Source organism: Tauraco erythrolophus, chromosome 14 (genome assembly GCF_009769465.1).
Source record: "Tauraco erythrolophus isolate bTauEry1 chromosome 14, bTauEry1.pri, whole genome shotgun sequence".
Classification (NCBI taxonomy): domain Eukaryota; kingdom Metazoa; phylum Chordata; class Aves; order Musophagiformes; family Musophagidae; genus Tauraco; species Tauraco erythrolophus.
In genome coordinates this window covers 4,166,750-4,187,464 of record NC_141478.1, presented here as the reverse complement: position 1 = coordinate 4,187,464, position 20,715 = coordinate 4,166,750, and the positions used below count along the sequence as shown (strand labels likewise).

The following is a 20,715-nucleotide window of genomic DNA, read 5'->3' as shown; positions in this document are numbered from 1 at the left end:
CTTCAAGCCACTTCCACAGAACCTACTTCACTCCAAGCCACTCCAGGATTTTGACCTGGTCCTTACTGCTTGAGAACAAGAAATCTCTCTCGTGTCCTCTGCACAGCTCTGTTGACATTTCTTCCCTGTACTCTTGCAGCAAGGATTGTCTAAGTGCTACATGCAAAAAGAAATCAGCATGACGTGAAGACTTACGGGGGATTGTCGCATTTCCGCTGTCTGAATCGCACTCCGGTGCCACATGTCCTGCTGCACATGCTCCACTGGCTCCACATGCTCCAGTCTCCATCAACATGCTCAGGGATGGGAGTTTTACTGACACACTCCCCAGCTCGGCACCACTGAAATGCAATTGAGTTAGCAAAGGCTGGAAAGAAGCTCCAATCTTGCAAGCATTCCTGCACAGGTGGACTTCAAAGGATGTCTGAGAGATTACAACAAGCCCATGTTTAACTTTCTAGAGATTCAACGCTTCAGTGAGATGGAGGTGGGAGGAGGAGAAAGGGATGAGGTGAACCACAGAAATTTAAGTGTCACCCTCAACGAATCCCTGAAGGGAGTTATGTCATTAAAAAAAATAATCACAGAATTGAGCCCCTTTACAAAGCAGATAACTATCTAAGTGCTAAGTCTTAAAGCCACACTCTTCACAGAAACCAAGTCCAAGAAATTATACCCCAAAGCAATGTCTTCATCAGCAGTATTTCCAGTATGTACTAAATAATTGAGGTGTTTTGGACCTAACTTGGGTAAGGCCCCAAACAACCTTTGATTCTGTTACGTTGCGCTGGCTCCCGACCAAGTGGCGAACTTGGCCTGTTCTCCTGCTCTGTCCAGGATCCGATACTGAGAGCATTGCTAAGCAGTGTCTTCAAAACAATCACCAGGACTCCTGTCGCTAGAAAAACATATATCTAAAATCTTTTCTCTCAGTTTCCTTGTCATGCTTCCCACAATGCAGGTTTTCTTGCCATCGTTTACTTTTATTTGCAAACAAAGAAAAGGTCTCTAATCCTTGATTTTAGCAACAAACTTTTTAATTTTACTCTTCCTTACCTCCCTAACCATATGACGTACAAAAATACTAGAATCCAAAACCAGTAAGTAGGGGGCTGGCAGTTACCAAACCAGTCAAGTTCCTTCGTAGCCTAACGAGTTATCAGGTGCACTGAGAGAATCAACCACACGGGTTTATGAACCACACAGCACCTCACAGCCCATCTCAGAGGTTAAACATGTTCACTTAAGTCAACTCCTGTCAGCACAGTAGGTCAGCTGGAAGGCAGCAGCTGAGCCCCAGTAACTCTCACCCTTACAGCACTGAAGCCAGTTACTAGAATGGTGATTTTCACAGGAGGAAGATCCACTAATGTGAGAGTTTATTTTGTGTTTCTTGTAACAATTTTCTACATTGACCTGGATTCTGGAAAGTCCATATATGCCTTTAGTCATCTGAGTACATACCTACGGTACAGCAAACAATGCTTCAAAAATAACCGAACATCACTGAACTTGAACTCAGCACATTTTGAGCTACTTTCAGAAACTATAAAGCCTTTCAGTAGTGTCTTTTTCTTCCCCCATATTTCTCCACTCCCCAAATGTCAGCCTAAATGCTCTCCACGCTTTCTACCTCAAATATAGCCGAGAACACTGCTACCTTAGCTTTCGCTGGAGAACACCTCGCTTGTGAAGCACCACTGACAGCAACAAGCACAAGTGACAGGAGTGAGCTACTGCCCAAGGTGACTCGCAGGGTACTCGCTCTGTGCACTCAGCCCAGCGAGGCAGCGGGTTTTCCTGCAGTGGCTGTATGGCACCTAGACCACAAGAACTTGACCAGAGGTCCCCAGAGGCTACTGGAATACACGTAACATAAAATCAGAAAGACTTAACCCAAACCAGCTGTTAATTGAGCAGTTTCTGTAATAGAATCAGTAAGAAATACGGGTTTATGGTAAATACTGAACATCTTGGAAACATTATTCCACAGACAATGCTGGAAAAAACAAACTGACTGCTACCGAGCATTTTGATTACCTTGTCTGCACCACATTCAGTGCCATCCAGAGGGGGGTCCAACTTCGTTTTACAGGATGTATCTCCTTCCACCAGGCACCAGAGCCCAGCACACATCAAATGCTGTAATCACAAAGCAATGAGGTGCAGTTATTACTTTTGGAGATGTCAGCTGTCATTATGGGATACACTGCAAAGCTCAGGCAGTCTTTCTCAAGTGAATCCAGAGGCATCTAGTTGGTTTGGGAGCAATTATCTTTTAAGGACAGATTGGCATTAAGTAGTGCGGCTGGGAACATAAGAGATTGATGGATGCCATTGTTAGGAACAAAACCCACCCGAAACAAAAAATGCATTATTTAAATAGATTTCTTTTCACAAGAATAAATCTAGTCCATTAAGAAAGGATGCTATATGGGAGGCCGATTTGGGTGCTTTGGAACCATGCCACATGCTTAGATGTCCGAGCTGCTTAATTACTCGTATTTTTTAAAAAGATATCCAAGTAACTAAGCATGACGAAATGCAGTCAGCCCTGTTGGATCTGGTGTTAGCTACAATCAGTCAGCAATGCCCCTTGGGAGAAGAAGATCTTAAGGCAGAATAAGAATGAGGAAAGGATTTCGTGGTGTGCCATGCAGCAGAGGAGGAGCTTGGTGACAGGCAGTGAAAAGTTAGTAAAGGTTTGGTGGTGAGAAGAAGCTGCTAGAAGCCAATATGCTAGAGAAGGTGAGAAGTGAGATGTGAGGGCAAGAGCAGCAAGAGGTACAGCACATCTCACTACCAGACTCGAAACACACTCTGGGTATCATTACTCAACACTGCTGCTCTGCTCAGCCACTGTGCATTGCAGGGATATTAATGCTGACCACGCTTGCGTGATCTGTCAGATCAATAACATTTTCAGAATTTGAGAAAAAGAATCAGGAAAAGGGGCCTTTACATCGCTAACATTTTCCACAGCATCCACCGTGCTTTGCATTCCATGAAAGTGGGTGATTTCAATACAGTGCTACAGATCTGAGTACCAAAAAAAGAAAAAGAAGAGTTAGATTTCTTTCCACTATTGTTCACGTTTCAATGTAATGGTAAAAAGATGAGAAGCCTGACTCAAATGCCAGCTGGTATTGTCAAGATTTATTGCACCTCATTAAGTGGTTGAGTCAATAGGCTTCAATCTTATGGTTCTTTCACGATGTAATGTAAGAGACTGTGGGTGCATGTGTATTTTGTGTACAGGCATGTCGGAATGTCCATATAAAATAGATCTGTACAGCAGAGGGTGCAGACGAGATAAATCCCAGTTCCAAGAGCGATGATGTAAAACATACTGAAACAAAATCGTTATCACAGCAGTATCCACATCCTGCTTTATTTCTACATTTCTTTCTGGAAAGAGGATTTTGCACTATTTAAACCAAAAGAACATTCACAAGAACTAGAAGCAGGCGGCACAATTCAGCAACATCTGTATCAACCATAACACAGAAAGTCATCGTCAAACAAACAAACAACAGCAAATACACCAGGGAAGCCTAAATCAATGAATTTTCAAGATATTTCTCCTGGACTAACAGAGCACACGGGAGAATATGACTTCAGTAATTTTGACTAAATGACTGTGACTAGTTAGTGGTTTACCCATAGCTCTGAAACCACTTAAGCACCAATTATCCATAAGGACATGACATACTGTTTTACAGACAGGTATACTGAGGCAGAAGAATTGACAAGCCAGAGATTTCAGAGCTTACGGAGAAATCGATTGTTCCACACTGCAAATCCCAGGTTCTCAAAACCCCACCTTCCCTGGAAAGGACTAACATCAAAAAGTACATCAGTTAATTGTCCACAAATCTAGGCAATAAACCACTGAAACTGGAAAAGCTTCTCCCCAAATGCCAAACTTACAGCTCTGAGAGGATGCTTGCTTTTCTAGTTGTAAAGCTACAGCACCTTTGCATCTTGTGTAACTCACTGGGATCTAAAGGTGATGGGTTATTCTTTATATTAAGACTACACATACGAATGACTAAAAAGGATTCAAAAACAGTTAAGATATGTTAAAAGCATGTCACAGGCCTAAGTGGAAGGTACCACGGGAAGTTTTGGCCACAGTGGCAGGACATGCTACATGTAGCTACACGACACAATTAAATGCAGTCTATGAACACGACAGACTTCCTAAACAGTTTCTTTGCCATTACAAATAATTGTATTGCTGACTTATAAATGTTGTTACTGGTAAGTCAAGGTCAGGAATTAATTGACAATCTGGATTGTCTCTTCTCCCTTGACGACTGCGGACAAAGATCTTGTGAAAGCACTATCAGCTATGCTTCCTTTCAAACTCTTGTTGGGGAATAATGATATGTAAAATAAAGTGAAGCTTCAGAGATGAAGGGTGCAGATAGCATGTATTTCCACTTTTCTAGGCTTCAGCCCCTCTCTTACACATAACCACAAAGCTTCAGAGCAGAATGTGATGAGAAACCCTCCAGTCTGATCTCTTGAACGGCCCAGACAGACATTTTGCCCCGTGGTTCCACAAGGGAACCCTCTGCTTCTGCATTCTGTCAGAAAGACATCCTGTCTGAAGATGTAATGTAAAAGAAGTTGGTTCAGACACATACGAGCATCATTGCTAAATATCTATGCATTTTCCAAGGCTGGGATTTGTTAAGCTTCAGCTACAAGTCCCCGGATCATAAGATGTATGTAAATTAGTCAGGGTTAAATTCCCATCTTTGATGTAAAACTGGGAGAAGGAAAGGGGGGTGGGGTGGGGGGAGGGGGGAAGTGGAAACAGAAAGTCATAAAAATGAAGCAGCTTTTTGTAAAATTTTGGTTGCCAGCCAGAATTCCTCCATAGCCTGCAATAACATGGAAGGTGATAAACCCTGCTAACATGCCCAGGTATGAGCCATGGCCCGGAGGAAAAAATGGGCACAGATAAGCTCAAACAGGTGTGTGTCTGTACCAGCAGAACTACAGAACTGAGCCCAGTCTATGGATACAGTGGGTGCAAATATTTACACACGCGTGCGTATGTGTGTATATATATGTACATGTTTGTGCATATATATACATGTGTATGCACACGTATATTTATAGGGAGATAAATAAAATAAAATTATCTCTTAGCAACACCAACACTTCTGAAATTGCCCATCTTCGAGGTATGGAAAACACAGGATTTTTATAGCATCCCTGTGTTCGATTCCGAACACTAAATGCAAAGCATATTTCAGGAAACAGTTACAGAAAAATCTGGTAAGTGCGCTTGGGCTCTGTGTTCTAGTGCCATACCACTACAAAGCTCCAAGGCTCCTCAGTGCAGTCCCCCCTCAGATACCCCAGCAAAGATTCCACCATCAGCTGTGGTATTGTGTGTTCCCAACATGTTTTATCATCTTAATAGCTCACTTCAAAAGAGATTATATATCCTCCTCAGCTACAATAGAAACCCAGACAAAAACCCCCATTAAACAGTCCTACGGCTAACCAGTCACAGTGACTGACTTTTTAACAGTTAAATAGCCAGCTTTGTGGGGAAATATCCAAGTGGAAATGGCAGGACTTGAAAGGAAGTTGCTTGTATGTGAGTGGCAGTTCAGAGCTTACCCTGACATAGAAGAAGCCATCAAAAGAGCTGTATTGGTGCTAATTGTAAATTCAGCAACCAGCTTTTAGAAGGCAGGTCTCTGCCTACAAAGTCTTCCCTACAGTATTCAAAAAGTCCCAGTTAGGGTTTTCCAATGATAAATATTTTTTCACTGGAAAAATACTGATTTGTTGAAACTGTCTGTGGGGAAAGGTCATCTTTGGATCAGCTCGCAGCTTGAAATATTTCCAAGAGCAAAATAAAATTAAAAAAGTGAGATGGTCGTTGAAAAGTAGTATTTCAATATTTTTTTTTTCATTGAAATGCTTGTTCAGCTGAAACCTTAAGGAATTTATGCAGACAGGAAAGAAAATTTAAAAAATCAAAATAAAAATGGAATTTTTTAAAAAGCTGCACATTTCAGACTCTTAAGAACTCCTAGAAGATAGGTAAACTTGTCTGCACAACTGTTAGAAACTAGCCCAGAGAGAGAGGTCACAGTCCGGAAATTCTCAAGCTCCGAGATATCTGCTCAGCAGGTGAGCGGCGCTTCCAATTACAGGTATTATAACGGCATCTGTTTGAGAAAGGGGCCTTACTGCGCCAGGTGTTTTCTCTTCCTCAAAGGACTTGCAATCTAAACAGGCTCCTGGGAGCCTGGAGATAAAGGAAGCTTTATCCCTCTCCTGTTATAAGTGGGAAGGTGAGGAACAGAAAGGGATTAAAAGTCTTGCTGAAAGTCTGGGAAACAAGTGAAAACACCGCTCAGAGCTCTGCAGTCCTCTGCTCAGTGTCACAGCCACAGCCTCACACTGCCTGCTCTGGCTAAACTTCAGGGTAAAACCAGAAACAACTGGGATACTCCCAGGAACATGTCTGGCTGCGGGCCTTCCCACCTTTCCCAGCTTTTCGCACTTTTTCACAACACATACTGTTTCTGACTGTTTACCTCACGTGTAACTCCATCCCACACGTGTGCCAGCACAGCCTCGCAGCGTGTGAAGCGCTACGACCCCTCGCATGTGGCTCTAGGGAAATAATCTATTTTAGGTTCTTTAACTCAGTGCTGCAGCTGGAAACGAGGAAAAGCCAGAATTAACTCAGCCAGTTCTTTGCCCACAGGCAGTAAGTCTAGAGTCTGCTAGTTTCTGGGTTGACTATTGCATCACCACTGTTACTAAAATCAGCATGATTCTGCCCAGTGACCTCATATGGTCGCAGTGAGAAGAAAGGGCCCACAATACCCCCCTGTCTCAAATCCTCAATTATTACCTACAAAGGAGAGCTTCCAAATCTCTAAAGCATGAAGAGAATGCAATGAATAAAGATGTCCTTTCCATCAGGGAACAGGTCTACAGAAGCTGGTTCTTCCCCTACACATTCATTCCCTCACCTTGGGTTCATCCCAAAAAAGAAACTCTTACTTATGCTGAGAATTAATTTGTTCCTGCTGCCTATTGCCCACTGGAAAGAGGAACCTCTTATTTCCAGCAGCAGAATTAAACCATCAGGAAACTAATTTTGTCATCAAAATGAGGGGGTTATGAAGAATGATGTAGAAAGAGTAAACAACCTTAAGGAAGAGGAGCAAGAGACCACATAACACACAGGCACGCTTACAAACAGGCTGGCTTTCAATGAAGTATCCGATCTCTTTCCATCCACCAAGGTTTTGGCTTGGCAAAGAGCTAACCTGAGAGAAAGCACACTTATAAACAGAATCCTAATTAACACCTATTGAGTACAATAAACACAGAATTTACACGTTTTTCTGCTCAAAGCACTATGTGTACGTTCTCGAAGCCTCACAGCACGCTTCTGAGAAGGAATTCTTTACACAACGACGTGATAAAAGCAATCGTCCCAATTTCTACACTGTCGCTGCCTTGAATTTTGGGTGCATAAACAACTAACAATCTGCAATGGATCACAAGGCAGGTGAGCACTGTTGTTTGCTGCTGCTATTAGGTGGAGCTTCTTGCTGTTGAAAACTAGATGAAAAGTGCTCAAAATCAAGATCCAGCAAAATTCGAAGGCACTTTTGAAAAGCAGCCATGTGCTGCCACAGACAAGATAACTGTGAAGCTTGGACACACGTATCAGTGGCTAGCTGCCGACCTTTCCCTAGAGTTGATATTCCAAGGAACAAGTGGTAGGTCCAAAAGTGGAAGTATCTGTCCAAATGACAGACCTGATCCAAAAGGCAAGGGAAGGCTTGATAAACAATCTCAAGGATTATCCTAGAGTATTCAAGCAATGGTCAATATCCACTAATTTCTCGTTTTAACAAAACTGGGCAACAATCTCACACAAATTCTCAGTGTGCAATTTTATTCGTTAATGACAAAGTAGAATGGATCTCTTTACTGTTGCACAGGAAGCATCTCAGACTGAATTATAAAAATTAATTATATAATCTACTTAGATGGAACTAGAAAAGGTTTTGTAAAAAACATTTCTGTATTTTTCACTACCTGGTGATCACCTTGTTTCTTCAGAACATACAGAAACACATGTGCACATCATGCTTTTTGGACGAACGAGATCAATACTCTGCCTGCTTGGAGCCAACAAACAAATTTAGAGTTGATTCCTGTTTATATTATTTTTTTTCATGAATGTAACTCCATTAACTCAATGAACATTCTCTTCATCAAAATTTGTGTGAGGGGAAAGTCACCAACACCAGACACAAGTGTATAAAATCAACAAGTTTGTTTTAACTCTTGAGGAAATGGCCCTTGACAGTTAGAGAACTCTTAAGGAAATAGTCCTTGAGAGTTAACTGCTTTCCGGCGCTACTCTTTTCCTTGTAAAACAGTACAAAGAATTCAACGTAGTCATTTCCGAGATTTGTTAAAGTTCTGTATCAGGGAAAACAAAACAAACTGAACCCAGCGAACATGAAGGGTGTAATGCTGGGTTTGGTTCTCTGAGCTAGACGGCCTGATATGCATCGCTCCAGCTACCAACACATGAAGCGCGCCCTCATATAGATGGAGTGATACCAGGAGCTTTTCTGGTCTACAGTTAAAATACAACAATGCTTCCCCTTCGTCTTTCAGGGAGAAAGACAAAATATGTCAGCTCCAAACCAGCAATTTACCATGACACACTGCTCACCACAGACAGCTTTGGATGTCTAAGGTCTGAATGAAATTATCTGGTTATAATCTTCAGCCTTTCCAACAGCAGATGAAAGCCGAAGGATTAGAGAACTCCAGAGCTCTCATGTTTTGACAATGTTAGCAAAAGGAAAACCAAGCTATTCAAGAGCTGCCCAAAACACACTTACAGACAGGAAGATGAGCCCTGACCTCTCTAGAGCGGATGCAGCAGGGATCTTTTGCCAAGTGTGCCATCATCTCTCATGGTAAAACTGCTCCTAGGGCTCTATGAACGGCTTTGAAGGACAGATGGCAAGAGACAGAGCAACGCAAAAGTTCTTTTGAGAGGAGTCTGGCCTACTTCAAGCTCTTCACCCTTTTCTGTGAGGAAGTTAAACTGGAATTAATTACTCTTACATAGGAAATGTGCAATGTAGTATCCAGAAATTGTTCGAACCTAGGGGAGATACAAGAAACCAGTATTTTGAGAAGCTAAGAGTGGTTTAAGATGCCTGACTGGAAATACTTCAATGAGGGGAAACTTTCAAAGCTGGTAGAAGCTCAGGGCTTCTGGAAAATCACGCACCTTCCCTGAACCAAAAAATCAGATGCTAAAAAATGGACACATTCAAACTCATTACTTAATTTGAAAATTTAGGCTGTGATTGAACCTCCTGAAGATGCATCAGATGAAAGAAAAACTGACAAAAGCCACAATGGGAGGAACAATGCACAGAAATGCCAATATGAAGGACCAGTAACGAAGCGAAGCTGGTCAAAAGGAGTTCAATAAACAAGAATGAATCCTGCCAGACAAGCAGTGGAAGACTCTCATACTGCCAGAGAAAGCCGAAGTGAGTAGAAATACTTTTTTCAACTGTACACTGGGAAGCAAGCAATGAAACAGAAAAATTCTCTCTAGTCTTAGCAATTTCTAGCACTCTCAAGGCAAACTAAATGCCTTCTCCACTGTCTAAAGTATTTCTTTGCAAAGCACCAGTTCTATATCATTTTTGCATATATCTGGAATTAAAGTAATAGTCAAAAGAAAGAGACTGGAAAGATAGTATTGAGACCACAAACCAATTTTATGGCAACGTAGCCTATGCTAAATACTAATCTTTTCAGTGCCTTTATGGCATTCATGTAACTAGCTCCTGAGTCTATGATTCATAGATGCACAGAAATTCAAGAAGCAAAAGATAAGCTTTCTCCACCTTCTTACCAACACAGAATTCTTTCTTGATGTGTGTGCTCTTCAGCTTTGCTGAGCCCAACTTTCAGCATCTTAAATGAGAGGATTCAACTATACGTTACATCGGCTGAAGAAATCATGGAAGTATCTCTACGTGGTCAAACCCAGAAGAAGTAGAGACACATAGTACAGGGCATTGGAAAGGAGGCACTGCTTTGAATTAAATGTTAGAAATTTTGTACTTTGACTTATTACCATTTTCTACCTCAGTACACTTAAAAGAGCTGTAGCTAATCAGCTGCGTCATAACCATAGCAGCTGTATTAGCACGGTATTTCGCACGCCAGGAGTCAGGTGCTGCTCCGAGGTTCATACTGCACATACCCCACCAAGGAAAGACTCACGAGTTCACAGTATTATGCTATCATCTAGCTGAGGAGAAGATAATCTGCCCATGATGAAGGAAGGGGAAGAGCTTCAGGCAAGTTTCATAATCAACGATCTCTTCCATCTAATATTGTTTTTGCAACTTCGAGCCTGAAATTCTGACCTCACACTTTGCAACATCCATCTCTTACTGTCTTTGGTGAGAGTAACGTAACTCAGTAACTCCCAGCAAACTCCTCAGGCCTTGGTACCCTATTGTAGGACATGAAAAGTATTGATTTTTTAAACAACAGTGTTGTCCATTGAAAAAAACACAAACAAAACCCGAAGAAATTAAAAGAATGAAATCACAATCGTGTTTCTTGGCTGTGGGAAAAGAGAGGGACAGCAAAATAAATGTAGATCTGTACACACGCTGTTCAGATATGCTTGTGAAGATTAGGGGCGTTTTTTCTTGAAGTGTTTTGCAGATGGGAAGTTCCCAGAAGGCCAATGGGAGAGGTCTGAATGCCCTTCGAGCTTGTTATACACTATTTTCAGGCTGATACTCAATCGTATTTTGGCTAATTTTGTTAAGTTCAAACTTCAGCTGTAGATGCCACATCACAAGGCTACACTAATTCTTTCTCCCTCCCCTTGTGTCTTAATAAGAAACGTAGGATTGTCAGGCTCAAGTGTTTGATTCTTAATAGGCACCCTGTATTATTTTTAAGAGTTTATTATTTTTATATTCTTAAATTTCCACATTGTATTTTTATAATTTTATTTTGGTTCCCCTCTCGCTTTTTATTTTTCTTTAAACCACTGCACCAGAATGTGTTTTGACCGTCTTCCAAACTGAAACACGTACAAAAATTTCTGAAGCATTCCAATAATTGTAAACTGGGCTGTGCTGCCCAGGCAGGAACTCTGCTTCTCTCTCTTTCTTTCTCTCTCTTAAACAAAAAGTATTTCCACTGAAAATAAAGAGAAAAAGGTCTTTTTGCAACATATAGAAGCAGTGAAATAGGACACTTCAGTTTCATATGAAACAGGCAATGTGAAAATAGTCTGAATTTTAACAACCTACATTAGGAAAACTATAAAATACAGTATGGCAATTAAGTAAATTGTTACCTTGACTTCTAAAAGAGAAAATCTTCTCATTTTATTTTAGAATTGCCAGGCTTCTATCCTGCAAGCCTCAAGAAAACCAAACCCATCCTCTTCCAGATTTATTATTATTACATTCACACAGAAGATAAAGTGTGTGATGGAAAATTATGTAGACAAAGTCTCTGCTTGTGCAGAAAACGACAATGCAACCTATTATTTTCAGGATAAATCAGCTCCCAATCTAATTACCATGTTCTTGTAAATATTCTATACATTACTAAATAATAGGGCTTACTATCATCGTCTGAATCTTGCAAATGGCTCTGCAAAGAAAAAACAGAGGCCCATTGATTCCCATGCATGGAGTCCAAGAGTCCACTCCGCCAGTCTCTTTGCAAGATGAAGACCACAGAGAGCCCTACAATTGCTTAATTATATTCACCATCATACCACCAAATATGAAAACTGAAGGAATACATAAAGTCCACTTGATTATTACAATTGTTGCTCTTCCTTTATTTTGGGTGGGTTTTTTTTTGCTTCCTCTCCTTTTCCGTTTTAGCCCAGAAATCTAGTCAGTCTCCTTTGCCTTACAAACAACTTCACTCTCGGGTTTCTGTGCTGCTACCCTCTGGCATGCAGATACCAGGAGATACTGGTATTTCTTAAAAAACAACTTGAACTGAAGAAAAAAAGAGTAGAGCAAATTCTAGCTGTCTTAAATTTTCTAAAACCCACGTCATGTCAAAATCCACATTCCCAGTTACATCTCAGTTGACAGTGTCTCTTTTTCTGAAAAAAAATCTCTTTGTAGCAATGCTAATCTCTTTCCACATGCCATTTTAGGCTAAGCACATTTTTGACTCAAAACAATACGGAAAGATAATGGTTATGTAAAAACCCGCAAAAATGTGTTAATAATAAATAAGCCAAAAGGCATATAAAACAAAAAGCCAAACACTGGATACAAGAGATAGAAATCACATTTTTTTCCATAAATATAATTTCGGTGCAAAAGCCTCTGTTAGTAGGCATGCCAGTCTGAAAAAGCAGCTCAGTGTTCTGACTAAACACACAGCACACTTCCATGTGAGGTTACCGACAACGTATTTTAACGCATTTCTGGTGCAGAAACACCGTCTCCACTCTGTGAGAAATTCAGTACAAACCATCTGTGTTTCTCCTCGCGCTGACAGAACTGCTAAATAAAGGGGGCAGCAAAGGGTTAAAGTCTCCTCTCTGCAGAAGACTTCGCTTGAGTGGGGCTGAAGCTTTTTGCTTCCTCTTTCGTAGGGGTCAAACGCATTCACAATACTTGATTCAAAGAACAGAGGTCAGACAGGTTGAATTTCCAGTAATTTGCACAACCCAGCATGTCAGCCCTGGACTCAAACCAACATGTAGCAACCAGAATCCCAAAGATCTCTATGACTGGAGCGTGCTGATAACGCACTAAGCAGTGTCAAAGGTGCATTGCTCTTCAGTTTTTTCTGCAACTCATACCAGTATTTTGCTCGGAGCTTGAGAATGACACAGTCGCCTATTTAATTTCAGTTAAAAGCAACTTATCTCCCTCAAAATAAAGACCACCATGCAAACTCTTAGATGGGCCAAAAGCTCTTTAGCACTGCAAGGGGCATGCCTGTACTGCCTCCCAGCTGGAAACGGGCAGAGTGTCTGGTATGGTAGAAGCCCATTTGTATGTCCTGCTAGAAAAGCATCCCCATTGATCAGACAGTGCCTGACATTGGCAATGGGAAAGATGAACAGAAAGCACCATGTGAAAGCCCTTTTGACCCCTTTGCATATTACCAGAGAAAACTACGTCACCTAGATATGAAGGGGGAACTACTGAAGGGTCCTGTGATATTCATGATTGCATATGAAATCATCTCACTTGAGAGCTGCCCAACTTCTATTTTTTTATTCAGTTTCTCAGATCAAAACTAATTCTTCCACAGAGCCATGAAAACTTCTACTTTCCTGATGATGGGCAAGGACATCTAATACCCAGGCTAAAATTAATCCAAAACCAGCCATCTGGATGTATCTCAAACCAGTAAAACTATGAACAGATCATGCACCAAAGTGGACTTGCATTCCCTCAAGGGGTTGGCAGGTAATCTTGCCATTTATTATTCATACAGTATTGTAACAGAAATGGTGTTTTTTCAAATAAATAGAAAATGTCTGTTCCCTGCCTAACAAGCATCCAGCCTAAAAGCCTGATTCCACAGCTCCTTAAACAGGTGATACGTACTAGTAAATCTTACCTAACACTGATGTCACAGAACTAGATCCTAAATTATACATCTTGGAGGTCATAGATTACAATAGGCTATGATGAGGCTCATTAATTAGTTCATTTTTTTAAAATCTTGGTATATTAAAATGTAGATGCAGTGTCCAAGCATGTTAAAAAGGAATGTCAGAGGTATAGTATATGTAAAGCTGAGCCTGCTTCATATGTTTTCATTTTTGTTCTGCGAATTTGGAGCAGAATAGATGCGGGATAGCTGGTTTGGCAAATTTAGAATTCTGAGAGCTACTATTTCACACTAGAGCATCTGAGTTATCATTAAAACAAACACGGAAGAAGAATTTTGAAGATGTAATCTGAAATATTCAGATAAAGTTGAATATTCCCGGATTAACTATCTAGTTGGACCAGTGTCTGAGGTCCAGACACTGCCAAGCATTTAGGCACCTGACTCTCTGTGAAGGCAAAGGAGATTGCATTCCTTTAAAAATGTGGGCTTTGATGCCTTTAAGGGAAAGAGCTTACTGCGCAGAAAGTTTCTGCAGTTTCTCAAAAATGTCGACAATTCGGATTCATTGATCTCCGAAATTTTCTCTACAACCAAATTGTATCACATTTTTGAATATAGGTCCTCTGGTTTACCTGATATAATTACATAGCTCAACTATCTCCAAAGAAATGTTATAATGTAATGCTTCTTTTAAATAAGAAAATAGACAGTAGACACATGTAATCATAAAAAGATTCAGCAGGCTCATTTCCGGAGGTTTATTTCCTTTTTGTAACAAATATTTACTGTCAAATGTTTATAACTTTTACATTTGGATTTTTTTAATACTTTATTGAATTAAAAATACCACATTACCATTGGCTAAAAGAGTAGACAGCTGTATTTGCCAATAATTTCTACAGCTAATGCCAATGACTAGTGCCAATTTTTTTTTTTGGTTCATATTTTTGTAGACAGCTTTGAGACTTACGATACAAGCGTTCTGCAGATGAGGCATGAGAAACACAAAGGTGAAAAGAATACAAACTTCGAAGGTTTAAAAATAAAAGCTGATCATTTCCTCTGAAGAATTTCCTTTCATTGCCTTCAAACATCAATTCAGAGCAGCACAACAGGATGCAAATATTTACTTAAATTCATGGAGTGTGACATAATTGATCCAAAGCTTCACAGTGTGACTGCTACCTCTTAATGCATATCCGTAACAGAAAAATACTTCTAAATGAGTATCCGTAACAGTAAATACTTCAAATTATTTTTAATCATCTACTGAAGTTCTACAAGGCTTTTCCTTAGAAAGTACTAAAGTCCTTACCCTTACTAAATGTGCTTTTCTTTGGGAGATACTAAAGGAGTGATGGAGGGAAAAAGCAGAGTTTTCATTGTGTTCTGAAGATGGCAAATAACAAGACTGGTGAAGAATCTTGGGAGATACCAACACCTGCTGTCTGTGTCTTACAGAGAAGAACAGCGCCTGTTGGCTTGTTTTTCTGGCAGGCAACTTGTCCCTGAAGCAGTTCCAGACTGGACATGCAATTTCTGCATGAGAAATTCTGACCACCTACCAGTAGGCTGACATTCTCGTTAGGCACTGGACTCCAGAAACAGAATGTTTTTTATCGCAACAAGGGAAATAGCAAATATCTATTCCAACAGCAGTCAAGCTGGGTGACACCCACAGAAGTGGAAGAACTTGAATCATCCTGGGTAGATCTGGAGTTTTCTTTACAGATCTATAGTCTAATACTTTCCTTCCAGTACAGTAGTCCTGGTGGTCTGCATTTTCTTGATGAAGCTGGAAAATACAACCTACCCAGATTCTTTTCTTATTGTTTTATATTAGCTCGTTTCCAAATCCAAAATAAATAAAACAGCAAATGTGAAACTAAGAGCATGTTCCCAGGACTTGCATGTGTTCAACAGTTTTAGTAATTTGGCACTTAGAAACCTCAGTTATCACTGATTATTATTTTCTTTGTTAACACTGATTTAAGATCCCAGGATTGTTCAGAACAGGAATAAGGGAGAACTGAAAAATACAACTGGCTAGTTAATGACCGCAAGAAACCTGGCTGCTTCTTGCCTGTCTGTATAGGACAGAATGCTGCCAGCTGATACTGGTGACAGGACACAGTGCCTAATGACTTTCTTCTGGATATCTCCAAGGCCACACTGGAAGTAAGCATTTCTCCAGTCCCTATCTAAAGTGGGATGCAGACAAGCTCTGGTCAGAATGAAGACATCTAATTATGTGCAAGCCCTTAGGAAAAGTTTAGCTGTCTAAATTCCAGAGGACAAGTCAGACACCTCGTCTCAAATACGACCTACTTCTAGAGACACTAAAAATCAGTGTTTCCATTTTGCCAACCAACCATGTAATATAAGCCATATCCCACCCAAATCCTGACTAAATGTCGTCTTGCTTAGAAAACACACAGGAAGGGGTCTAATTCTGCACAAATCTCTAAATGATCTCATCAAACAAGTAGTCATTAATATTTCTTTGGCACAGAGTTGGAGTCAGCTCCTCAGAACATTGTAGCGGTCTGAAGGTGAGGTCTACTGAAAGATCCAGTCATCTAAGCTGACTCCGTGGAAGCAGGCAAACACTTTTGTGAGAAGAGACTTTCACCTCAGCTGAACTCCCAGCAAAACAATCTCTACCGAGTACTTCAGCAAAACAGTGTCAAAAGGGAACTGTACCTAAATTAAGAGCGAGTACAAACAAAAGTTTTTTCAGGTCTGCTCCAGGAGTTTAACAAGACCAGTGCAGGAAAGGAAGAGGACTGCATAAGAATGTGCTGGTGACATATGGGTCAATGGGAGTTTGACTATTGATTTTGTATCAGCAGTGCTCAACATGCTGGAAATTCCATGAAGTAGTCCTGAGGAAAGTACAGACTCCTTTTCTTCCCCAGTGCTTGATAGCTTTATCTCCACTTCCCATCTTGTTCCCAGGTACACCCCATGAGCTCTTACCTCCATGTTCTTACAGAATGTAGCATTGGTCCCAAAAAGTATCTGGCACTGTTCATCGGCACTGTAGTGCATTCCAGGCAGCTTGTGAGGGAGTCGCACAGCGTATTGGCTTCGGGGGTCTGTTACCAGCAAACAGGTGCTGACCTTGGACCTGCGGAGTGTAAGGATCAAACATGCCTTTAAGGGAAAACAAAAGGATCAAACATGCCTTTAAGGGAAAACACCTTTGAACTGGAGCGTTAGAACACTGCTGTAGAGAAGCTGTTGTCCTTTCTTTAACAGGGAATCTGACGACCTCATGTGAAACGGTAGTGATTTTTCCCAGTATATAACTGGAAGCCTTTTAAATCATTGAAAACTACACATAGAAAAGTCGTTGGGAACTCACCTCTGGCCTGGGCCTCAAGGTGGAATCGACTATATTCACATTGTTCTGGGTTAAACATTTGTCTAAACTATTGCTAAAAATCTGATGGAGACTCAATTCTGCCCTCAGGCTACCTAGTCCAAAGCTTCCTGAGCCTTACAATGATAACTAGGAAGTCTTCCGTCACGTCCCACCTGAATCCCCCTAGCTGAATTTTAAGCCCTTGGCTTCTTTTGTTATCCATCACAGACAAAGAGGAAAGATTTTTCCCTTTGCCGTCACAGCAATCTTTTACAAACTGGAATATCAGTTTGTCATCTCCCCTCTATCAGGGACCAGAGCAAGTTCAGATGCAACTTCTTTTTCAACTTCATGCCTTTAATGTAACAGTAGCTATTCCATTTTCTTTCATTATTTTCCTTTTCCTCCCACCTCTAATCTCCAGAGTGGGGAATTTTCCATGCTGAACCCATTTCTAGCAACAAAAGCACTGGCCACTATGCCAGACACTGTTTGTCAGAGAGTTGCACTGTAGGTTTAAGACCACAATTACGGAGTTCAGACAAATACAGTGCTGGCTAGCAGGACAGAAATCCTTCCTGAAATGTTGAATATGATGAACCAAAATATAGATGCACTGGAAAAGAAGTTTATAGTGAACTGTTAAAGACCAACGCTCACTGAGGAGTGAGCAAAGACATGAGAATTACCTCCAGGCAAAATGAAGTTTTCATAAAATAAAAGCTATTTGATAATAATAATGACAGTGAAAGCCACAGCACTAAGCTGGCAGCACCCTTCAATGGAGAAGATTTTTTCAGGTCACCTATACATAGATTTCTGTCATCACAAACATGAAGGGCATTTTTTGTAAAATGAGGGTGATCTAGGACTGTTTTTAAGAAGCTATCAGTACATTGACAACTGCACATAATTCTTCTGCCTCTGCGCACCTCAGTTTCAAAGGGGCTACTGTAATGGAGACAGAGTCAAACTTGCACAACCTGACAAATGCACACACATTTTTAAGGAAAACTGTTTAGATTTTTCACTTTCAAATAACACAGTGGCTTCTTGCCTGAAAGGATTTTTGATAATCGGTAAAATCCTTACTTTAGGAAGTTTTCAAGGTCATCGCGGCTGCATGAAGACCAGGAAAGGTCACTTGGGTTCCTGCCCTTCACCCATTCTCCAGACATAATATGAGACCTCCCTGCGCAGGGTTGGTGATCATCATCATGGCTCATTCCCATGCTGTTTGATTAAAACAAAACAAAACAAGAAAACCTATCAAGTTATGATGTGGGTTTCTTATTCGCCATCGGACTTAGTAACGGCACCCTCAGCAATTAACACATCAAAAACGGGCTGTGCTAATAACACAGAATCGTTCACCCACTGGGCTGAGCACCTGTTTCATGAATAAGTATAGTTTCCTTGAATTCACCCATTGCCTTAATTTCACAAGGGTTTTACTATTTGTCTGTGTGAAACTTTTAAATGTGCTTCCTATGGGCTTTCCTACCAGGAAATGTAACTCTTTGAAGGTTCGTGAGAAGCGAACCTGGAGAAGTGATGTAGCACAGCCAAAGGATATCTGACAGAATATCAAAGGTAGTATTAATGAAAACTTTGGATTGCTTTCTACATCTAGTGGATATACTCCCTATAATCATACTGATAGAATAGTCAACAAATTAATACTAGAGATGGGCCAATTTTGCTGTTCTGTCAGTGTGAATTTGGAATAAATCCACCATTAGAAAAAACATTTCTCTAAACTTGTGGTATGGCACAATCTCTCTCATCTACCTTTGAAGCTGATCCTCCTTTGAGCAGTAGGTTGGATCAGATGACCTCCAGTGGCCCTTCCAACCTAAATTAGCCTATAACTCTGCAACAGCATATAGGAGCCTGAGGCAGAATCAAGCCCCTCTTTCTGCAAGCACTGTCCAAACAAGCACCAAGACTGCCCCGTGCCAGTCTCAGCAAGAACAGAATGTGACCTACTCAGCAAAACAAACAGCAGATTGTGTAGTATAAACACACATGGAGGAATTCAAACACATTCAGTGAGGACTTCAAAAAGTATTCAGAAATAGAAAAGAATTTCTCTACCCTCCACCCAACTTCCCACTCAAGACCCTTCTATCATTAGTGGAGTCTCCACCATCACTGCTCAGAATAAAGCTCTATTGCCACTTTAGGAAGGTGATACTCCTCTGCTGGAGATAAGCCCTTGTGAACAGCCTTCATGGACACATCATTTCTCCGTTCTTTGTCACCAAGTTCACCTGCTACATCAGTGAAATGTCAGAAGGCCTGACTGGTAGTCTTACACTGAGCCCATCGTACCATGCTGCCTGGCAGCAAAAGTGAGTTAAGGGTTTTCCATCCTACTTTGAATGATCATTGAAATATTATTTTTTTTTTACAACCACATGGAATAATGACATTTTGAAATGTTAACATTCTTCCTTCGGTTCCAACAGGAAATGGAAAATGGCTTTCAGACAAAAGGTGCCTTGTATGGCCAGTGTCACTTTCTAGCAAAACAACAGTGACCAAGTTGGGGCTGAAAACACAGGTGAATAGGAACTCACTAGGTCTGCAGCTGGCCGGGCTGAGCAAGCCAGGAGCAGTCCCTTTAAAGAGGGTGTTGGACTCTTTAATCCATGCTATTTCCCTACAAATCAGAGGCTCCTGTTTGATTCCTGACTATGCTCCTGGCTTTGCTTCTCTCCAGCTTTGGGACTCGACTGTTCAAAGCCTAAACACGACATACGTTTCTAGTTGCAATGAACCAAAACCAGCTTCAGCAGTTTGATAATTATGGCTTAGATTAAACCGCCATCTCTGCTATTTTTAGCTTAAAGTGAAGATTATATGGTGGAGTCTATTATTTTAGGTTTATCTCCAGGGACATTATTATTTCTAGCAAAACTACATTCAAGGTAATTTTTAGACTCAGAAGTCCATAGTTATTCTTCTTTTTAAACCTTTGTGGGTTTTGAACACAGCAGAAACATTAACATCAAGTACATTTTGTTTGATGCATGCAGGAATAATTTAACAGTCTATTAGTAACTCTAACTTCAAAACAGTAAAGAGTGAAATTCCTGCTCCACTGAAGTGAATGGGAGTTTTGCCATTGACTTCAATGGAGCCTGGATTTCACTCCAAATATTTTACCCATGTTGATTCTATACACAGAGAAAACTCTTTACATGTTAGGAAGAAAGTTCCAGCAGTACTCCTCCAATGCAAATAAGCCCATCTAAAGTTCGTATTCCTAAAAGTCAGGAGAGAGCGAGCTAAGTACCATGAAGCAAGGTATGTAAGCTTGCTGGACATCTTCCAGAGGAAAGTTTGCCCAAAAATGCCAGTTTGGAAGGCCTGTGGGCATGCAGCAATTGCGTTAACTCTTCTAATGGAAAGGAGGCCAGTTTCCAAGGTTTCTTTCAGCTTGCCTGCCTTGTGATTGCCACAGTGCTGAGACTCAAACTTGGGTCCTCCAGGTTTCTGCTCTGTCAGGGCTTCTGTGAGATGGGACTTGGCAGCACTCCCATTCTGGCAGCTTCCTGAACAGCCTCCCGGTCGGCACCTCAGCTGTTCCACTTCAAAAAGGGTGAAAACAAACCACCTTCCTGACTTTCCAAGTGGTTTAGGCTCCCTGATTTTATCTCTTCCAC

The 20,715-nt window shown here is 40.9% G+C and overlaps 1 protein-coding gene across 3 annotated transcripts in view; it reads right to left on the bottom strand.

Annotated features, from left to right (window-relative positions):
* Window positions 1-20,715, bottom strand: part of ADAMTS17 (ADAM metallopeptidase with thrombospondin type 1 motif 17) — a 189,827-nt gene that overhangs the window by 76,252 nt on the left and 92,860 nt on the right. For all 3 annotated transcript variants that reach the window (XM_086620322.1, XM_086620323.1, XM_086620324.1), the window contains 4 exons: window positions 18,137-18,277; window positions 16,657-16,807; window positions 2,041-2,142; window positions 196-341 (listed from right to left, as the gene is read on the bottom strand). In XM_086620322.1, the coding sequence (XP_086476448.1) occupies window positions 196-341; window positions 2,041-2,142; window positions 16,657-16,807; window positions 18,137-18,277 (540 nt within the window). The remainder of the gene's footprint in view (window positions 1-195; window positions 342-2,040; window positions 2,143-16,656; window positions 16,808-18,136; window positions 18,278-20,715) is intronic.